Raw genomic sequence first — 20,919 nt, 5'->3', positions numbered from 1 at the left:
AACAAACAATTAAAACAAACAACAAAACAAAACCAAAAAACAAACCAAGAAAAAAATGCACGTCAGATGTGAATTTCATGGACATTTTTATAAATGATGAAATCTATCACACATGTTGGATATTGGTTTCTATGTACACGGAGGAAAAAAAGAGATCTTTTGGTAAGGAAAGAGCCTTTTCATCGTAAGAATGGCCGTAAGAATGGAGAGGTAGAGACTGCATAGAATAATTCATACAACAGTGTTGTGGCATTATTATATCGACTTTTCTCCATTCTCTACTGTCAGTAGACTAACTTTTCTAAAAATCCATGCTAACATTATAGACCATCAATTTTCTGTGTGAAGTACAATATTCAAACTAAAACAAAAGATCATCAATTTCCTGTGTTTAAACCAATACAATATCCATTTTCAAACATATCTGAGGACGGACGGAGTTAACATTTTTTCTGCACCTGATTTTTCTCTTAAAGTTCATCAACCTCCTCTTCATTCATCTAAGAAAGTGCTTCAACAGTTTTATGATTTTCCAAGATAAATCTCATTTATAATTAAAATGCACAAAATACACACTTCCAACATACCTTGCACTGCATGATTTGACAGAAATGACTAATTTTTATAAAGGATTAATAGTCATTTATTCCATTGAGAGTTATATCTTTTACCAGAGGGTCAGTGAACCTTAACTTTGCTTTGCACCTTTACCGACAATAGACCTACGCATTTCTGGAACTTCTACTGGGGAAGGACCTGATTTTTTTCACATCTCTTTTGTTTTCTCTAAAAACAATTGATCTAATCTTTCAAATATATCTATCGACTCTGTAAAAATGTCTTACCTCTTTTTGATTCAGCTTTAGAAAAAAAATTAAAGAATTCTTTTGCTGACATCTCTGACTTTAGACCTATATGTATTACATGTTTTACGGGATGGGTTTGTCCTTCTAATTCTAATTCTGGGCCAACCGTGAGTTTTCCTCTTATTGTTAAACCCAGATTCATAAAACCTCCAATAAGCCAACACGCGTTATAGTTTTAGTACTTTTATATAGAATCAGCATAGAATATACCTTTACATGAGTTTGGGATGTATCAGCACCGAAGGTCTGATTCCAACTGACTATGATTTTTAACAACAAAACATACATACTGAACAAAGAAAGAGTAAAATAATAGGATTAACAAAAAGTATAAAGAAATCAAGTATCAAACAATTATTGAGAGAATGGTGACATTTTAGCGGCATGTATATAATAGAATAAAACTAGATGAAAGATTAAGTGTCAATAAATAGAAATAGAAGTCAATTAGGAGATTAACTGTCCATCTCTGACTGTGCCTCAGGTAGGATTAGGGCTGTGCGGAATTTATAGAATTTGTCACATTTGCCGGAATATACGAAAAGTTTATATAACAATTTATGCAAAGTCCGAAAAGTTAATTAACACAGTAATATACAATAAGTCCGAAAAGTCGTATTTTACACCGCAACACATGCTCCGCCTTCGCGTAAAACACGTCCTCGTGTTTTGATTTTTTTTTTCAATAAAACTGGCCTCTTCTTGGTCTTCCCTGATGTCTACGTGGTTGAAATTGTCGTTTGTTTTCCACAAACACGGCGAGCAGATGATCCCTTTCATCTTCTAATATTCGGATGGTCTGTAGCAGGGCATTGTTTTTTTCCCTTAACTGTTTTGTTGTTTTCTCAGCTTCTGTCTGAATTTGCATTACATACTGATTATGTTCCTTTCCGATCTCGTTTAATTTCCTCTGCATCAAGTCCATAATCACTCTATCACCGTGGGCGTCGTCTTCCAGTTTGCGAATTTTCTCACGATAGATGTTATCTTTGGAATTATTTGATTGTTCTTCTATCTTATTTTTCATTTTGAAATTTTCATTTTGAAGTTTTTCCCTATCAACCTTGGAGTTTCTGAGTTTAACCGACATACTCTTATTTAGTTCACTGGACTTGCGTAGTTGAATTTTAAGAATTTTCAGCTCATTTCGTAGAGTGTAAGAATTATCACACAATAAATGAAACTGTCTGTCTCGAAGAGAACTGAATGGTAAGTCGTTTCACGTCTCGCGTCTTTTTCCTGCTAGCAACCGGTCCCTTGCCCTTACTTTTTGGCTTTGATTCTTTAATCTGCGTGAAGCACATCCTAGAATAATGTCCAATTCTTTGACATCTGTAGCACTTCTGGTTAAACGCGAAACATAAAACGTTAGGGTGTAGGTTTCCACACCTTCCGCACACTGGATGCTGACACGAAGGGAAGTTGAACTTCTTCTGTCTCCACTGCGGTCGGAAAGAATATTCCATTGCTGGTCCTAATGCGTGTACGTCTGCTTCATCTGTATCAGCACTGTCAAAATCTGGGGAAACTCGCTGTTTGGCTCTTGTAGAGGTCCAGGATCTGACTACTACAAAGTATATGTAGCAGCCCCGGGTGTCGTTACCCGGATTCTCCACCAAGTTTTACGGGATGGGTTTGTCCTTCTAATTACTAATTCTGGGCCAACCGTGAGTTTTCCTCTTATTGTTGAACCCAGATTCATAAAACCTCCAATAAGCCAACACGCGTTGTAGTTTTAGTACTTTTATATAGAATCAGCATGAATATACTTTTACATGAGTTTGGGATGTATCAGCACCGAAGGTCTGATTCCAACTGACTATGATTTTTAACAACAAAACATACATACTGAACAAAGAAAGAGTAAAATAATAGGATTAACAAAAAGTATAAAGAAATCAAGTATCAAACAATTATTGAGAGAATGGTGACATTTTAGCGGCATGTATATAATAGAATAAAACTAGATGAAAGATTAAGTGTCAATAAATAGAAATAGAAGTCAATTAGGAGATTAACTGTCCATCTCTGACTGTGCCTCAGGTAGGATTAGGGCTGTGCGGAATTTATAGAATTTGTCACATTTGCCGGAATATACGAAAAGTTTATATAACAATTTATGCAAAGTCCGAAAAGTTAATTAACACAGTAATATACAATAAGTCCGAAAAGTCGTATTTTACACCGCAACACATGTATTAAATACAAATGATCTCTTGTAGTGTGATTTTTCTGAACACCTTCAGCTAATGCACCATCTCGATATTTCTTATGACTGTAGGTCTATAACTTCAAGAACTTTTTTGAAAACTGTTTTCCCCCATTAGCTCCATCTACGTTGCTACCGAGAATCGTAGCCTTTGTTAAGTCTTCATTGCCAACATACCTTTCTGAAATTTCTACTGACTCTAAAAATATAAATTTCTTAAATCTCAACCAATACTATAATTCCACAAAAAAAGTTTTATCAAAAGTAGGCCTCAAGTTCCTGTTCTCTACTGAAAATACATTTTTCTCCAACTCTGAATCTGCTGTAAGTAGATATATTTTTTCTCTCCAGTTCTATATAAAGAGATGACATTTTTTCTGACAAGGGCCTCTTCTGACACTTCTAATTACAACACCTAGCTTCCGATTACAATACCTAGCTTCCGATTACAATACCGAGCTTCCAATTACAACACTTAACTTCCAATTACAACATCTACCTTCAAATTACATCACCAAGCTTCCAATTACAACACCCTTCCATTTACAACGCCCTTTAAATTACAACACCCTTCCAATTACAACACATAGCTTCTGATTACAACACATAGCTTCTGATTACAACACCCTGCTTCAATTTACAATACACTTCCGTTTACAACACCTGGTTTCCAATTACAACAACTAGCTTCCAATTACAACACCCTTCCAACTTCAACACCTAGCTTCCAATTACAACACCCTTCCAATAACAACACCTAGCTTCCAATTACAACACCCTTCAAATTACAACACTTAGCTTCCAATTACAACACCCTTCCAATAACAACACCTAGCTTCCAATTACAACACCCTTCCAATTGCAACACTTAACTTCCAATCACAACACCTTTTCAATTACAACACCTAGTTTCCAATTACAACACCTAGCTCCCAATTACAACATCTAACTTCTAATTACAACACCCTGCTTCCATTTACAACACCTAGCTTCTAATTACAGCACCCTGCTTCCAATTACAACATCTAGCTTCCAATTACAACACCTAGCTTCCGATTACAATACTCTTCCAAATACAAAACCTAGCCTCCAATTACAACATCTAGCTTCAAACAACAACAATTAGCATCCAATTACGACACCAATCTTCCAATTAAAATATCCTTCCAATTTCAACACCTAGCTTCCAATTACAACACCTAGCTTCCAATTACAACACATATCTTCCAATTACAACACCTAGCTTCAATCTACAACACCTAGCTTCCAATTACAACACCTATCTTCCAATTACAACACCCTTCCAATTTCAACACCTATCTTCCAATTACAACGCCCTTCCAATAGCAACACCTAGCTTCCAATTACAACACCCTTCCAATTACAACACTTAGCTTCCAATCACAACACTTTTTCAATTACAACACCTAGTTTCCAATTACAATACCTAGCTCCCATTTACAACACCTAGCTTCTAATTACAACACCCTGCTTCCATTTACAACACCTAGCTTCCAATTACAACACTTTGCTTCCAGTTACAACACCTAGCTTCAAATTACAACATCTAGCCTTCAATAACAATACCTTTCCAAATACAAAACCTAGCTTCCAATAACAACAACTTGCTTCCAATTACAACACCTAGCTCCAAATTCCAACATCTAGCTTCAAACTACAACACCTAGCTTCCAATTACATCACCTTGCTTTCAATTACAACATCCTTCCAATAACATCACCAAGCTTCCAATTACAACACTTAGCTTTTGAAATTAGAACAACACTCTTCCATTTATTAAACCTAGCCTTCAATTACAACACCTAGCTCCCAATTACAACACCTAACTTTTAATTACAACACCCTGCTTCCATTTACAACACACTTCCAATTACAACACCTGGCTTCCAATTACATCATCTAGTTTCCAATAACAACACCTAGCCCCCAATGAAATACCCTTCCAAATACAAAACCTAGCTTCCAATTACAACACCTAGCTTTCAATTACAACACCCAGCTTCAAACTACAACACCTAGCTTCCAACTACAACACCTATCTTCCAATTACAACACACTTCCAATTTTAAAATCAAGCTTCCAATTACAAAACCCTTCAAATTACAACACATTTTCAATTACAACACCCTTCCAATAATAACTCCTAGCTTCCAATTACAACACACTTCCAATTACAACACCTAGCTTCCAATTACAACACCCTTATAATTACCATACCTAGCTTCCAATTACAACACCTAGCTTCTAATTACAACACCTAGCCTCCAAGTACAATACCCTTCCAAATACAAAACCTAGCTTCCAATTACAACACCTAGCTTCCAATTACAATACTTAGCTTCAAACTACAATACCCTTCCAATTACAACCATTTTCAATTACAACACCTAGCTTCCAATTACAACACCAAGCTTCCAATTACAACACCCTTCTAATTACAACGCATTTTCAATTACAACACTCTTCCAATAACAACACTTAGCTTCCAATTACAACACCCTTCCAATTACAACACCTAGCTCCCAATTAAAACACCCTTCCAATTACCATACCTAGCTTCCAATTACAACACCTAGCTCTAAATTACAATACCTAGCTTCTAATTAAAACACCTAGCTTCTAAATACAACACCCTGCTTCCATTTACAACATCCAATTACAACACTTTGCTCAATTACAACACCTAGCTTCCAATTTTAACACCTAGCCTCCAATTAAATACTCTTCCAATTACAAAACCTAGCTTCCAATTACAACAACTAGCTTCCAATTACAACAACTAGCTTCCAATTACAACACCTAGCTTCCAATTACAACATCTGGCTTCAAACTACAACACTTAGCTTCCAATTACAAAACCTAGCTTCCAGTAACAACAAGTAGCTTCCAATTACAACACCCTTCCAATTACAACACTTAGCTTCCAATCACAACACCTTTTCAATTACAACACCTAGTTTCCAATTACAACACCTAGCTCCCAATTACAACACCTAACTTCTAATTACAACACCCTGCTTCCATTTACAAAACCTAGCTTCCAATTACAACACCCAGCTTCCAATTACAACACCTAGCTTCCAATTACAACACTTTGCTTCCAATGACAACACCTAGCTTCCAATTACAACACCTAGCCTCCAATTACAATACCCTTCCAAATACAAAACCTAGCTTCCAATAACAACACCTAGCTTCCAATTACAACACCTGACTTCCAATTACACCTAGCTTCCAATAACAACACCTAGCATCCAATTACAATACCCTTCCAAATACAAAACCTAGCTTCAAATTACAACACCCAGCTTCCAATTACAACACCTAGCTTCAAACTACAACACCCTTCCAATTTCAACATGAAGATACCAATTACAACACCCTTCCAATAACAACACCTAGCTTCTAATTACAACACTCTTCCAATTACAACACCTAGCTTTTAATTACAACACCCTTCCAATTACCATACCTAGCTTCCAATTACAACACCTAGCTTCTTACTACAACACCTAGCCTCCAATTACAATACCCTTCCAAATACAAAATCTAGCTTCCAATTACAATACCTAGCATCAAACTACAACACCCTTCCGATTACAACGCATTTTCAATTACAACACCCTTCCAATTACAATACCTAGCTTAAAAATTACAACACTTTGTTTCTAATTAAAACACCTTGCTTACAACACCCAGTCTCCAATTACAATACCCTTCCAAATACAAAACCTTGCTTCCAATTACAACACCTAGCTTCCAATTACAACACCTAGCCTCTAATTACAACATCTAGCTTCAAACTACAACACTTAGCTTCAAACTACAACACCTAGCTTCCAGTTACAACATCCTTCCAATTACAACACCTAGCTTCCAATCTTTTTGGCAAAATACTCAAAGAAGATGGGCGTACTTGGCGTGTGATCTGCAGGAATCATGTGTATGAAACATTTATGGTTTAAATGTCCACAATTTGGTGGACTGACCAGAACCGGACTGACTTTACATAGTTAGGCACATAGGAAAATGTTCAGATTTACATTGAAATAGCTTGCAAATTTGAAATATTTTAGTCCACTTATCTTCATAGTTTCAATAACACAGTAACACTTCACATAAATGATAAACACCTAACAAGATAATAGGGTATGATATATGAAATGAAGTTTCCAATTGCTTTCACTCCCCATGCAACTGAACCAAAATTTATCTCTTTTAAAACTTTTATAAATCAGTAAATAAAATTCAACTGATAAACGACTTGATTGTTTATATAAACAAGAGGCCCATGGGCCACATCGCTCACCTGAGCACATTGGCAAGGCAAAAGCACAAATCAGTTCAGTATTGAAAAGATTCCGGGGGGAGGGGAGGGGGGGCTTGAATTTTAAACTACCTGATGATGCTTCCATGTCAATATATAATTTGTTTTAGCAAATGGCTTTGTTGTACATGAGAAGATTTTAAAAAAAAATTCCCATATATTTCTCTGTAAAAATTTGATCCCCCATTGTGGCTCCTCCCTATCCCAGGGGTCATCATTTGAACAAACTTGAATCTACACTACCTGAGGATGCTTCCATATCAATATGACTAAACATAGCTTTTCTGTTCTTGAGAAGAAATTTTTTTCTATATGTTCCTATGTAAAACTTTTGATCCCCTTATTGGGCCCCACCCTACCCTCAGGGGTCATCATTTGAACAAAATTGAATTTACACTACCTGAGGATGCTTCCATATCAAAATGACTAAACATGATTTTCAGTTCTTGAGAAGAAGATATTTTCCTATATGTTCCTATGTAAAATTTTCGATCCCCCATTATGGCCCATCCCTATCCCCTGGGGTCATCATTTTAACAAACTTGAATCTACACTACCTGAGGATGCTTCCATATCAATTGACTAATCATGGCTTTCCAGTTCTTCATCAGAACATATCTTCCTATATATTTCTATTTCAGACTTTTATCCTCCATTGTGGCCCCACCCTACCCCCGGGGGTCATGATTTGAACAAACTTGAATCTACACTACCTGAGGATACTTCCATATAAATATGATCAATCAGGGCTTTGCTGTTCCTGAGAAGAAGATATTTAAAGATTTTTCCTATATATTTCTATGTAAAACTTTGATCCTCCATTGTGGCCCCGCCCTACCCCCGGGGGGTCATGATTTGAACAAACTTGAATCTACACTACCTGAGGATGCTTTCATATAAATATGACCAATTAGGGCTTTGCTGTTATTGAGAAGAAGATTTTTAAAGATTTTTCCTATATATTTCTATGTTAAACTTTGATCCTCCATTGTGGCCCTGCCCTACCCCCGGGGGTCATGATTTGGACAAATTTGAATCTACACTACCTGAGGATGCTGCAATATAAATATGACCAATTAGGGCTTTATTGTTATTGAGAAGAAGATTTTTAAAGGTTTTTCCTATATATTTCTATGTAAAACTTTGATCCTCCATTGTGGCCCCGCCCTACCCCCGGGGGGTCATGATTTGAACAAACTTGAATCTACACTACCTGAGGATACTTCCATATAAATATGACTCATCATGGCTTTGCTGTTATTGAGAAGAAGATTTTTAAAGATTTTTCCTATATATTTCTATGTAAAACTTTGATCCTCCATTGTGGCCCCGTCCTACCCCCGGGGGTCATGATTTGGACAAATTTGAATCTACACTACCTGAGGATGCTGCCATATAAATATGACCAATTAGGGCTTTGCTGTTCTTGAGAAGAAGATTTTTAAAGGTTTTTCCTATATATTTCTATGTAAAACTTTGATCCTCCACTGTGGCCCCGCCCTACCCCCGGGGGTCATGATTTGAACAAACTTGAATCTACACTACCTGAGGATGCTTCCACATGAGTTTCATCTTCCCTGGCTTTGTGGTTCTTGAGAAGAAGATTTTTAAAAGATGCTACTAATTTTTCACTAATTCTTCATTATCTCCCCTTGAAAGAGGGCGTGGCCCTTCATTTGAACAAACTTCAATCCCCTTCATCCAAGGATACTTTGTGGCAAATTTGGTTGAAATTGGCCCAGTGGTTCTTGAGAAGAAGTCGAAAATGTGAAAAGTTTACAGACGGACGGACGGACAGACAGACAGACGGACAGACGGACTACAGACAAAATGTGATCAGAAAAGCTCACTTGAGCCTTCGGCTCAGGTGAGCTAAAAAAGAAAAAAATAAAATGCTCCATAAGAGGATCGAACCAAAAACTTCTCAACTCCAAACTGCGCTGGATTGGTAACGTACATATACTAGTATTCAACTGAGCTATCATCGCTACACAAACACTATGGAATTTAAAATGACAAAGAAGCAAGGCATTCACACCTTGGTATTTTTTTTTTAAAGTTCAGTTTTCATAGTCTCTGGGTCTTCTCTCCATTTTTTTTTTTTTTTTTTTTTTTACAAATATTTGTTTGTTTCTTTGAATACAAATGCTGACTAATGTATTTTTAAAATCGTGGAGAGACAGCAAAATTTTAGAAAAACATGTTTAAAAATGTAACATTTTTGTACCAAATGACTCAAGTTATTTTTAAAGAAATCAAACACACTATATGAAAATATTTTCATTTCTATTTCATAGGAACATAATACATCAAAAGAATTTTAAAATTTAATTTGACAGTTCAATAAAGTTTTCACTTTTCAAGTGCGCCCCGATTCCTGTCGAATGTCAATCAAAAGCCCCCTTGTTCTGAACAATTCCAAGTAAAGAGACAAAAGATACATCAGGAAAATAAGCAGATAGATTTATTTCACTGCATCTCAGAAAACAGAATCTGGCCTTATTAAATTAAATTGCTCTACATCAAATAAAACTACAACAATCACAAAAATCAAAATTGCACTTAAACGTCACATAAATCATTGAATTTCTACACAAAATTCTCTATTTTCAACAGACAATTTTCTTTCTTCTAGCTCAAATCATAAAAAAAATTCTTCTATTTAAAACTACTAAGTATGAATTAATTAACAATGAGTTCTTGAAGACACATTTGCAATATTTAATACACCTTTTATCAACAAGTCTTGATAAAATATACCATTCTTTGTAACATCTCATATCATGAAAAACGAAATAGCAATACACAATGTTTTGCCACATGACATTCATTTTTCCTCAAAAATTACCTCCCTTAAAAAAAATAAATGATTTAAAAATCTTCCTCAAGAAAGATTAAGGAATACAGTAGCACATGTACATATACAAGTTTACAGTCTTAATGAGTTTAATACATTTGATCAATTACCAAGCACCTGTCATGGGGTCATGCTTGACTAGTACACCCACACTACCATTACTAGTTCTGGAAGAATATCTATCAAAAATTCTCTGAACAATATTATAAAACTACCTTTTAAATCAAAATTTTTTTCCTGTTAGATTTTCATTTCTAAAATTTTAAGTCTGATCAACAAATATCAGAAATCAATAAACATTTTATCAATTTTAAAATGCAGTTGACCTTCGATATCTCAGATACCATGGATATGTCAAAGTGATTTGGAAGTCCCAACTTATTCTTTAAGTATTTTACCCTCGATATTTCGAATCCTTGGATATCTTGAAGTTTTTTCTCGGTCCCATCGAGTTCGAGATAGAGGTTTGACTGTATATGGTGAAGTAAATACAAAGCTTTCTTCTATATCTACCTGAGATATGGCTGAAGTGATATAAATTTTACATATATGTTGTATGAAATAAATATTTGGTATATCATATTTATTTTGGTCACTGCAGTTTTCAACTATTTGGAAGGGAAAAAAGTCCAGACATAAATCATATATAAGTATCTTTCAAGAAATGAAGAGGATAATTTGAATAATGGTAAGGGGTTTGCATTACCATGAAAAACATATTTTGGAAACATATAGCTGTACCTTTCCTCAAAATACAGAAAAAAGTACCATCAGCTTTTATAGCGAAATACCAGTACATCAATTATTCATGATCACTGATTAGCATTTTCTATAATATACGTCTCTTTGCATGAAATATCAGTCCACATTCTTATTTCAATGCTATAGCCGGTAGGCAATGAAACTGGCTAATTGCATTTTTCTTAGAAATAACATTTTATTTTTATGGAAGGTGTGGTTTAAATATGTATATTAAACAGGAAACGTATTTTGTCAAATGTTAAAATAATGATAAAAAAAGACACTCAATGCAAAAAAAAACCCCAATAAACAGGAAGCGATGCAATTATCATTACATGTAATGCAATAAAACCATAGCATATAATGGAGTAAAATACTTTTACATACATAATTTAAAGTGTAAGACTAGATGTTTTTATGGGATAAACCAATCAGGTTTTTATTTCTCAAATGTATGATTGATTGATTTTTTTCTTTTGGTTTAAAATTTCCTTCGCTTATAAATTTCTAAAATGGATTGTCATTTAGAAATATCTGTATAAAAAAAATTACAAAATTATTCTAACGGAAAAAGGGCATGTGATTCATATTTATATTGAATTTCTATGAATTTCAAATACTTATTGACGTAAATAGAAAAATCAGAAGAGTCATATAAATGCTTTGCAGAAAAATTACCACTTTTTTTATATACATTTTCATATTTGATCTCAAACATCACTCTATACTAAAAAATTTAAAATGAGATTGTCAAATGGATTGGGGAATTTAAAATAAAATACAGTAACTTCGAGAAATTCATTTCTACAGTGATGGACAGACACAAATATATATTTGAAGGGGGTATCATATCACTTCATGAAGTTCATAAAATGTACTAGTAATTTCTAGTCCAGCTATTATTGTAAATTGTGAAGTACAGTTTGCAAAACCTATCACTGTAATTTACTTTAAACCCATCTAAACGATTACTTGTAATAGGATTATTCTATTATTTTCATAAAAAAAACTTTCATCTATTGTGTCTCGAAATCATTCAGTTAGGCATAGAAAACAAATATCTCATAACTGCAATGCATTGCCAAAAATCAATTTTACTGCTATATATATTTTAGATTTTTGCAGTCAAAGCAGACATGCAGCCTAGCACCAAGCTTTTGAATGAAAAATAATTATAATTCAATATATAATCCATATACTTTAAAGTGTGTCATAAAACCGACTAGAAATATTGAATAAATTAATGATGATCAATTATGATTACTTGTTAAATTATTGCTGGCATGCTTTTACAAAAAAAAAAAATACTGAGTACTTATAAAATAATACACTTTTCCTTACAAAATTCTTTGATTTGGTTAAAACATGTAGATATCACTTCTAACACTGGCTTAATACAACCTATAATTATATACATATATGAGACAGTAAATTGATCAAATAAAACAACGTATGATTGGCTATATCACTGATAAAATAAACGTCACTTAAACTAAAAGTGGCACTTTAATAAAAACGTAAAAATCTGAAAGCAGTTACATATATCCTGAGCCTGTACATAATACATTTAGATCCATATATATTTTCTGTGATTCTTCTAATAAAAATATAACACATATTCATAAATTATCATAGGTATATTTGGTAACTAACTACATATCTGACAGCATTTGTCAGGTAAACTCTGCACAAACATGTACTTTATACAATTCAAGAGTGGTTATATTAAATATATATGGCAACTAAAATTAAAAAAAAAATTATCACTAGGACAAAAGAAAACACATATGATTTTTTTTCTAACACATACGATTTTTTTCTTAAAAAAAAAAAATCTAAATTTGTATTGAAATGCAAACAATTTCTGTATACCTTGTGGCGCAAAGTTTCAAAGAAAATACCTTTAAAACTGACAATTTCTAAAGGAAACACAAGTAATTAAACCCATTTAGAGTTAACTCTCTTATTAGATGGTCAATACACCTTAAGTGAAGGGTGGATAAACAAATCAACTTATAATTACAAAAAATTCTCAATATTAATTTCGAGCCACTGACTTTTAATTAAAGCAATTCTACTGAGCAGTAAAAACATACTTGTTATCAGAGAGAAATCAGGCATGTTTCTTTTTACCTTTCTTGGCATTTCACATCAATATTTAATGTCATAATTTAAGCCAAACTTACATTGAAAAATATTCTCTTTGAAACACCTGCACATGTTAAAAATAAACATAACCAGCAGCAAAAAGGTGGGAATATAAATATAAACTGACATTAGCTAAAGTACAACTAGCAAAATTTATTTCTGGAAAATTATTGACTAATTTACTTTTTGTTATAATAAAAAAAAATGTGAAAATCAATCAGTTATACTGATATGTCTCAATTTTTTCCCCCTTCATGTAAAAGAAAAATCCTTTGGCCCTTATTGCTTTATCACATACAGATGAAAAATATAATTAAAAAAATACAAGCTTTAATATTACTGTATCTGTAAAACATGCACATATTGTTTAAAAATAAGTAAAGTTCTACCTCTCTGTTTTGAACAAAATCAACTATCATCCAAAAATACTTCCAGATGGTCTCTGCATATGCAGTTCATAACAAGAAGATATATAATCTTTTTCCCCACTTTCCCCTCTTTGATTTGCCAATGTAAGATTTATTCTTGTGGAATTATGAGTAGATGGTGATGACCTCATTTCCACATCCTCTGACCATCAGCACTCGGTCTAAGCCCTCGGTCAACACCTCAAGATACTCCATAACTAACTCAGTTAAGGCCAAATAATAATAATGTAGTATGAAGAATAGAACGATAACTGCATGTATTCATGCATTTTATTTCAACTTAGGTTTTAAAGGGGCCTGTAGACAGTTGCCTTGTTGTTTTGTTTACAATTTTAAATTTTTATTTTTATTCCAAAAAAATTAAAAAACACCCTTCAGTTTAATGAATTGAACTTACATGCACATTCTTAAAATTCTATGACAACCACATACTTCAAAACATGAGGTCAAACATCTGGCGTGAGCTCTGTTATTGTTAATGTTTACGTTTTATCGTGTGTATTCGTAATGTTTACGTTTTGTCCTGTGTGTTTGTTTGTTTGGTAACTCAGCACCCATCATTGACCACGAACTGACACCAGGACAACAAGAACTGGTATTTAGGTTTTGCTTTGAACATTTCTACTCTAAATTTTCAAATTGCTCAAAACAAGAATATATAAATATACATGTGTAACTTTAAATTGTTCAATGGCAGTGACAAAGAAAAGGATACAATTGAGTTCCGCTGCCTCGGACTTGGGAGGGGCCGGGAGGTTTAGAATGACAAGCTGAGCCTCGTGTGACTTTTCTATGATGACCTCATTCAGCCTCACGGCAGTGTGCATACGTCGTATATTTTTCTTGTCACTGTGAAAAAGATATTAAAAATAAAAGTTCTATGAGAATTTTTTATGCAATAAACTGATAGCATTGTGATTATCCAAATCTGTTTAAAATCCCAAATTGTACACTGCTTACATATGTGTGCTAGAAATTAATGATAGTATATATATTATCCACAAGACTGTATCTGTATTTTATCCTTTGAATAAAAATTCATCAAAAACAAGAGGCCCACCGGCTATAATTCTTATGAGACATATATGTCTTGTCTTTCTAAAATTAACATATTTAGTATATCAACATTTTCATCCTGTACAAGGATGACTACATGTAACACAAAATATGATGGTTTTGTTGCTGTCTAATATTTTCAAGTAATGTTATGCAGAAGAAATCAAATATATAATCAACAATAGATGCATGGCCTTTGGAAAAATTTACTCCTGCCACTGGCTCGGGTGAGCTAAACTCCGTAAAAATGAGTGGAATTAAGCATTATCTATCTTTAATTAATGAATTTAGACAATAACAAATCAAGTGTTTGAATTCCTTCAAAATATATGAATTGAATAAATATTTAACATTAAAATTGATGTGTTATAAATTATTGGTTATAAAAGTTACAGTAATTTGGAAAACTCAGCCATACAGAGATAGTTGAGATGTATTTATAACACCTAAATCTTATAAGTGTCATTCAAATCTATTGTTTAAACATAATATTTATTCAGACTAGCAGCTGCAAAGTAGAAAAGGTAGCCAGTTTATTGATCAGCAGGTTTATACACAGAACTGCTTGTATCTAAATGAATAATAAAATATCATTAGAAACATTTTAAAAATGACTACAAAGCTGTAGCTGTATAAGGCAGAATTTCCTCATTCTTATGAATATTAAATGAAAACAGTTGATCAATCAGATAATGTTCTGAATTTTTTTTTATAGCTTACATCTGCAGTTTGGTGTTGTTAAATGGATGAATGGTTTCCAATAGTTCTTAATTATTGTGTAAGATGTAGTAATGTAAAATGAGAGATAAAAGTCAAAACCTCTCTCCTGGAACCTCATATGTTATCCTGAGTTAAAATATCCTCATTTAAATTTAACTGTGTTCAGCTTATTTGAGTATGTGCATGCCTTGCTCTCTCTAACTCATTTAATGCCCATTCAAATAATTTGAATCAGTTAAGGACAGTGAGAAAGAAGGCATGAAATATGCAAATAAGCTGAACACAGTTTTTATGATTATAATATTACCAGTAATAGCGAAATATTACTACATGTATAGAAATTTTTAGTACTCTTTATCTCTGTTCAAGGTCACTTCAATTCTTTAGCTTGAAAGTGCAAATGGGACTGGGTCAGGGGGAAAGAAGAAATACTATAGATATGGTAACCTTGACCTCTGATTTGTTCAAGGTCACACAATGTAACTTTGGACAAAAAAAAAAAAACATCAGCAATAAAATAAACAGTGTTCTGTCTGATCTTGTCTTAACTTATGAATTATTTTCAAGGTCAATGCACACTTCTTTTCATCAACATTCTTTTAATTAGGTTTGAACGATCAAGATCAAAAAGATCTTGGGTCTCCAAGTATGTGTTGGATGAACTGAAGCGAAGACAAACAGATTGGGATTCTTACACTTTATCCATAGAACATTCCAAAACACAGACATGCAGAAATCAATGAATAAAAAATAAAAACTAGCAACCCTTCAATTTCAAAATAGCCAAACCATTTCCATTATTTGGTATCACTGTATGAAAGCTGTGTTAGTACAAATGAAAAAAAAATTTGTCCCAAAATAAACAACTGAATTTAAAAAAAAAGTAATCGAAATGGACTTGAATGCAAAGATAAAATTGTGACTTGTTTAATAATGCTTATCAAGCAGGATTATTATGTATCTGTGCACTACACGCAAAATTTTTAAATGAATGAACCTGAAATGTTAAATGTGATTGTTGGGGGGAGCATTAGTGTGGGGGAGGAAATGATGGCAGGGAACAGAGGTACTTACGGTTTCTTATTAAGATTGCCATTAAATTTGGAATCGCTACAACATAATACTTATGTCAGAATGTAATATCTCAAAAACACCCTCCATATTGTGTACTGTATTTATACAGGTGGGTTAATGCAAAAAATTCTTCCTCAAAACTAGAGTTGAACTTCGTTATCTCGAACACGAACATTTCAAAAACCATGGATATGTCACTTGGAAGTCCCCACTACTCTTTCTTTTATGTATTTAAACCTCAATATATTGAAACCTCAGATATCTAAAAGATTTTTCTTGGTCCCACTGAGTTTGAGATAATGAAGTTTGACTGAAGATATTAAAGGAACATATCCAAGTATATTAGACAGTGCATTTAAAAAGCCCTGTGACAAATATTCTTATCTATTCTCAATATCCACATGTTGTAACATGTTGTTACATTGATACAGCTGTTCAATTCATACATGTATCTCACATGCAAATAAGTGTGCTTATAGAAGTACATATATTGAGACAACAAGTTGTCATATTGCAACAGGTTACAGAGGTAAGATAGATAGGGAAATAAAGTAAACTGTACAGTGTAACTTTTCAAACATTAAAAAGCATTTATATGACTATTCTTTGACTTTTAACAATGCAATTTTCAATCGACTACTGCTTGACACTATACTCACGGTTTAATTTGGAGATAATCTCCTGCTTTCCCGTTGTTGCTGGTTGAGGAACTGATTTTGGCTGCACCAGGAGTGAAGGTGTACTGGTGAGATTCCAGTTTTTCTTCATCGGTTGAACTCTCCGGTCCCTGGCTCTCCTCCTGAACCGGTTCCAGCTTTATCTTGGTGGGAGAAGCCGGAGTCACATGAGATTGGTCAATGATGGACTGAACCTATAATTTACAGTAACTAGGAATACTTTGAACATTAACAATAACAAAATAAAGGAATACAATAAAACAGGCTTATAGCGAAGTGTCAGGTATAAACAATTCTAATTCATTATAAACGCAATTTGTTATATCTAAATAGTTCATAATATGTTTTAAAGTTACAAGAAATGAAAATCACTTCACTGTAAGGTGAATTCATTATAAGTGTGTTTGGTGTAATCAGGTTTTTACTGTACAAGAGAAAGAATTTTCAATGTCAACTTCAGAAGGATTTTTGCATTGCTTTGTTAAGACTGCATGATGTTGATAAACAGAATTCTTATGTGAGACATAAGGCCTCCTACAGCTACACACAAAATACTTTCAAAATTTTTAACTATCGACGTCCTCTTTATCCATCAAAAATGTGATTACCGAGTATAAAACAGAAAAAAAAATCTATCTGTAAATTTCTCCATCTAAAAATCCTGTTACTTTTAATTCTAGGAATATTACTTTCTAATAATTATCTGAGTCAGTGGAATCTACGATATACGTGCCGATACCTCCTTTTTGTTTCCTTTCATCTGTTTCAACATTTCAGTTCTTTGTTCCATCATTAGTGTTCTTTCATAGGTGTAAGCAGAAATATCACTGTTACTCTGTGAAAAAAAAAAAAAAAAAAAGATAATTACACAACTAACGATTTAATTTTCACATCTCTAATTTAATCAAAGATACATTATAGATTTAGTTTTTATATCTTCAGTTTTTAATGAACTCACCATTTCTAGCACATGGACCTCTGCATCTATTCGAAGCTGATACATAAACAACTCCAAGTCCTTCTTCATCTGAATAGTGTTATCCTCAAGTTCTTACAACAGTTAAGGAACAGTAGTTATTGCTAGACCAAAACAAGAAATAAAACTCTCCCCCCCCCCTCCCCTGAATTCTAGTACATCTATATTGTTTCTGAAGAAAAGCATCTTTAAATGTTTTTGAAGGCAATGAAGTACAGAACTTGAATAGTAATTATCAACTAAACACTACCAACTCCCCTTTCTAAAAAAAAAATTATCGACAGTATACACTTATTTCATGACTATGAGGGGAACAGTCAAACTGTTGTCCCGAGGTAATGGGGAAGACCTGGGAAACTGTTGCCCGAGGCCGAGTTGTCATGAAATAAGTGTTTTATTACCTAACCTACTATATAATTTCTTAAAGTAATGATATCGACATAATAATCAATGGCTTTTAAAATACATTGACAAAAGTTTGTATTATTTTTTAAAACCAAACTAAACAAGTTGAATATTAATCAAATATTCACACCGATTGGTGTAAAATCAGAAAAATTAATGAGTGTGATATTATCATACACTAATAAATGAGAAAAAAAACATGTAGTAAACAACATAATGATGTCTTAAAAATTTGAATATTGGACGTTTATGGCAAAGATCTATACTGAATGAAAGGGGCCTACATTTTTCCCAAACTACCCTCAGAAAAGGTGTTCATGGCCTCTTCTTTGAAATGATATTAAGTTGAATATATATTTAAATTGGTATCAGGTTTACTTTTCAGATGATAATTTCAAATTGAATAAAAATGCTTCAATTTATATATAATTCAATATTATAGCTGTAAAGTACGGGAAATTAACTATGACGTCATAATGGAACAGTTCAGCCATGCAACAGTTCATTCTGTGACCGGGTAAACAGTTTTGACTGTTTCATGATTTGCAAAAACATTAAAAAGAATCAGGAAACAGTTCAAAATGCCTAATTACAATTTATATAGTAGGTTAGGTAATAAAAAAGAATAATAAATTCATCATGTACATAGTAAATACTGAAATCAAATTTTTCTTGTAAAGTTAGACAACCCTGTGCTTAAGAAAACAAAGGATACGGGCCACAGTGAAGACCCTGAGTTTACAATGTTTCCAGGTCTTGTGTTGCTTCAGCAGGAAGGGCAATAACATCAGCATCCCTCCATCATGTGACAAGGGTTAAGGAAATAAGTTACATAACAAATCTGGTGTCCAAAAAAATTTACAATCAATATCAGAAATGCTGCTTTACTTTATATTTTAAATTTATTTATAAGGATATGCACAATCCACCACACATCAATGGTTCCTTTGAGTTTTTCATTGGATGATGGAAACAAATTGATTCCCTTTACAGCCAGCAATGCCATTTGTCCTGCATTTATATTCTTCACAGCATCTATCAACACACAAGAAAAAGTTTGGTTAAATCTTTTATCATATCATCTGCATTCAAATATCATATCTACAAAAAATTTCATATATGCTATATTTTAGGATTGCAGGATCTTGACAACTGCTTTCTCTCTCAAATATCAACCCTCCAAAGTATTTTTCCAGTTTTCTACAAGCACTAGGTAAATATTTCATATTTTTGAAAATAGACAATTAAGGGGGCCGACTGGGGTTTTCATTGCGCAATACTTCGCGCAGCATAGTAAAATAAAGTGTATTTACTCTTTTAAAGCAACTTTTTTTACACAATTTATAAAAAATAACAAATTTAGGAAATATGAGGTTAAAAAATCTAAGTACGTTTTTAAATAACTAATTTGTTTAACGATTTTTCAAATGATGGGTAGAGAGACGTCGTAATAGTGTGTTTTTGACATTATGAATAACCGAAGTTCTTTAAGCGGGGTCATTAATTATGCCATAAAATAAAAAGTATAAAATATATGCTCTTGAAATTTTAAACATAGGAAATTGAGAATATAGCAATCATTGTTATTATTTTTTATGTAAATCTGTGATATCTGTCATGTTTTATTTTACTCCATAAAAACAGGAAAATATCACGAATTTTGACATTTTGAGATGCCCCCTCTGGAAACCAGACGGTAGAATTTTGTGTTTCTTGCACAAAATGTACAATATAGTATTACCCATCAAATAATAAAATTTGAGCAAAAAGTCTATAGTAGTATTTGTATAATTTGCTCCGAAGTGCGAAAAAATGGTATTTTCCTATATAATCCTATAGTAAATGTACCTGTATTTTGAAACGGTCCCTTAAAAATAACCAGATGGTAGATTTTCACTAAACTTGGCATGTATACTGAAGTCAATGTAAGGTATATAGGGTATAAAATTAAAGAGTTTCTCTATAGTAGTTTTCACACAATAAAACCCCAGTCGGCTCCCTTAAACCAGCAACAATTGATGAAAACCCCTATTTAACTTGCATTTGTTTAGGAATCTGCATTATGACAATCAACATTTTGAAAACTTTGTATCTGAGGAAAATATCTGGATATACATCAAAACTTGGTTATAGCGAAGTTCTGGGGATCTGTGAATTTACTTTGCTATATCTATAATTCATTATATCTATATAATGAATTCATAAAGTATGCAAAGCGAATTTATTCTATCAATTTTTCCTTCAAGCATGACTACCAAATGTATTTAAGGAAGTATAAAATATAGAATTTATCTTGGAGATCAAAACTTTTCAATTGAATTGAGTGTCAAATATAACTACTTACAAAATTATTGTCAGTTCAATATTTTAAAAATTAAGATCTTTGAAAAATTTACTTTAAAAGATGTCAATTT

General features: G+C 33.0%; 1 protein-coding gene across 1 annotated transcript in view; it reads right to left on the bottom strand.

The window, feature by feature from the left end:
- Positions 1–10,341: 10,341 nt before the first annotated feature.
- The window catches only part of LOC133175526 (solute carrier family 12 member 4-like), a 40,507-nt gene continuing 29,929 nt past the window's right edge, over positions 10,342–20,919 (bottom strand). The window contains exons 20-27 of the mRNA XM_061310642.1: positions 19,424–19,540; positions 19,221–19,310; positions 18,083–18,174; positions 17,864–17,959; positions 17,107–17,318; positions 16,448–16,483; positions 14,313–14,446; positions 10,342–13,794 (exon numbers count right to left, since the gene is read on the bottom strand). Of these exons, the coding sequence (XP_061166626.1) occupies positions 13,703–13,794; positions 14,313–14,446; positions 16,448–16,483; positions 17,107–17,318; positions 17,864–17,959; positions 18,083–18,174; positions 19,221–19,310; positions 19,424–19,540 (869 nt within the window). The 3' untranslated portion in view covers positions 10,342–13,702. The remainder of the gene's footprint in view (positions 13,795–14,312; positions 14,447–16,447; positions 16,484–17,106; positions 17,319–17,863; positions 17,960–18,082; positions 18,175–19,220; positions 19,311–19,423; positions 19,541–20,919) is intronic.

This window comes from Saccostrea echinata, unplaced genomic scaffold (genome assembly GCF_033153115.1).
Source record: "Saccostrea echinata isolate AGI-Se365-2 ecotype Australia unplaced genomic scaffold, CSIRO_AGI_Sech_v1 ptg000062l, whole genome shotgun sequence".
NCBI classification, from domain to species: Eukaryota; Metazoa; Mollusca; class Bivalvia; order Ostreida; family Ostreidae; genus Saccostrea; species Saccostrea echinata.
Note: the sequence above shows the minus strand (reverse complement) of the source record. Positions and strands in the feature narration are given on the sequence as shown.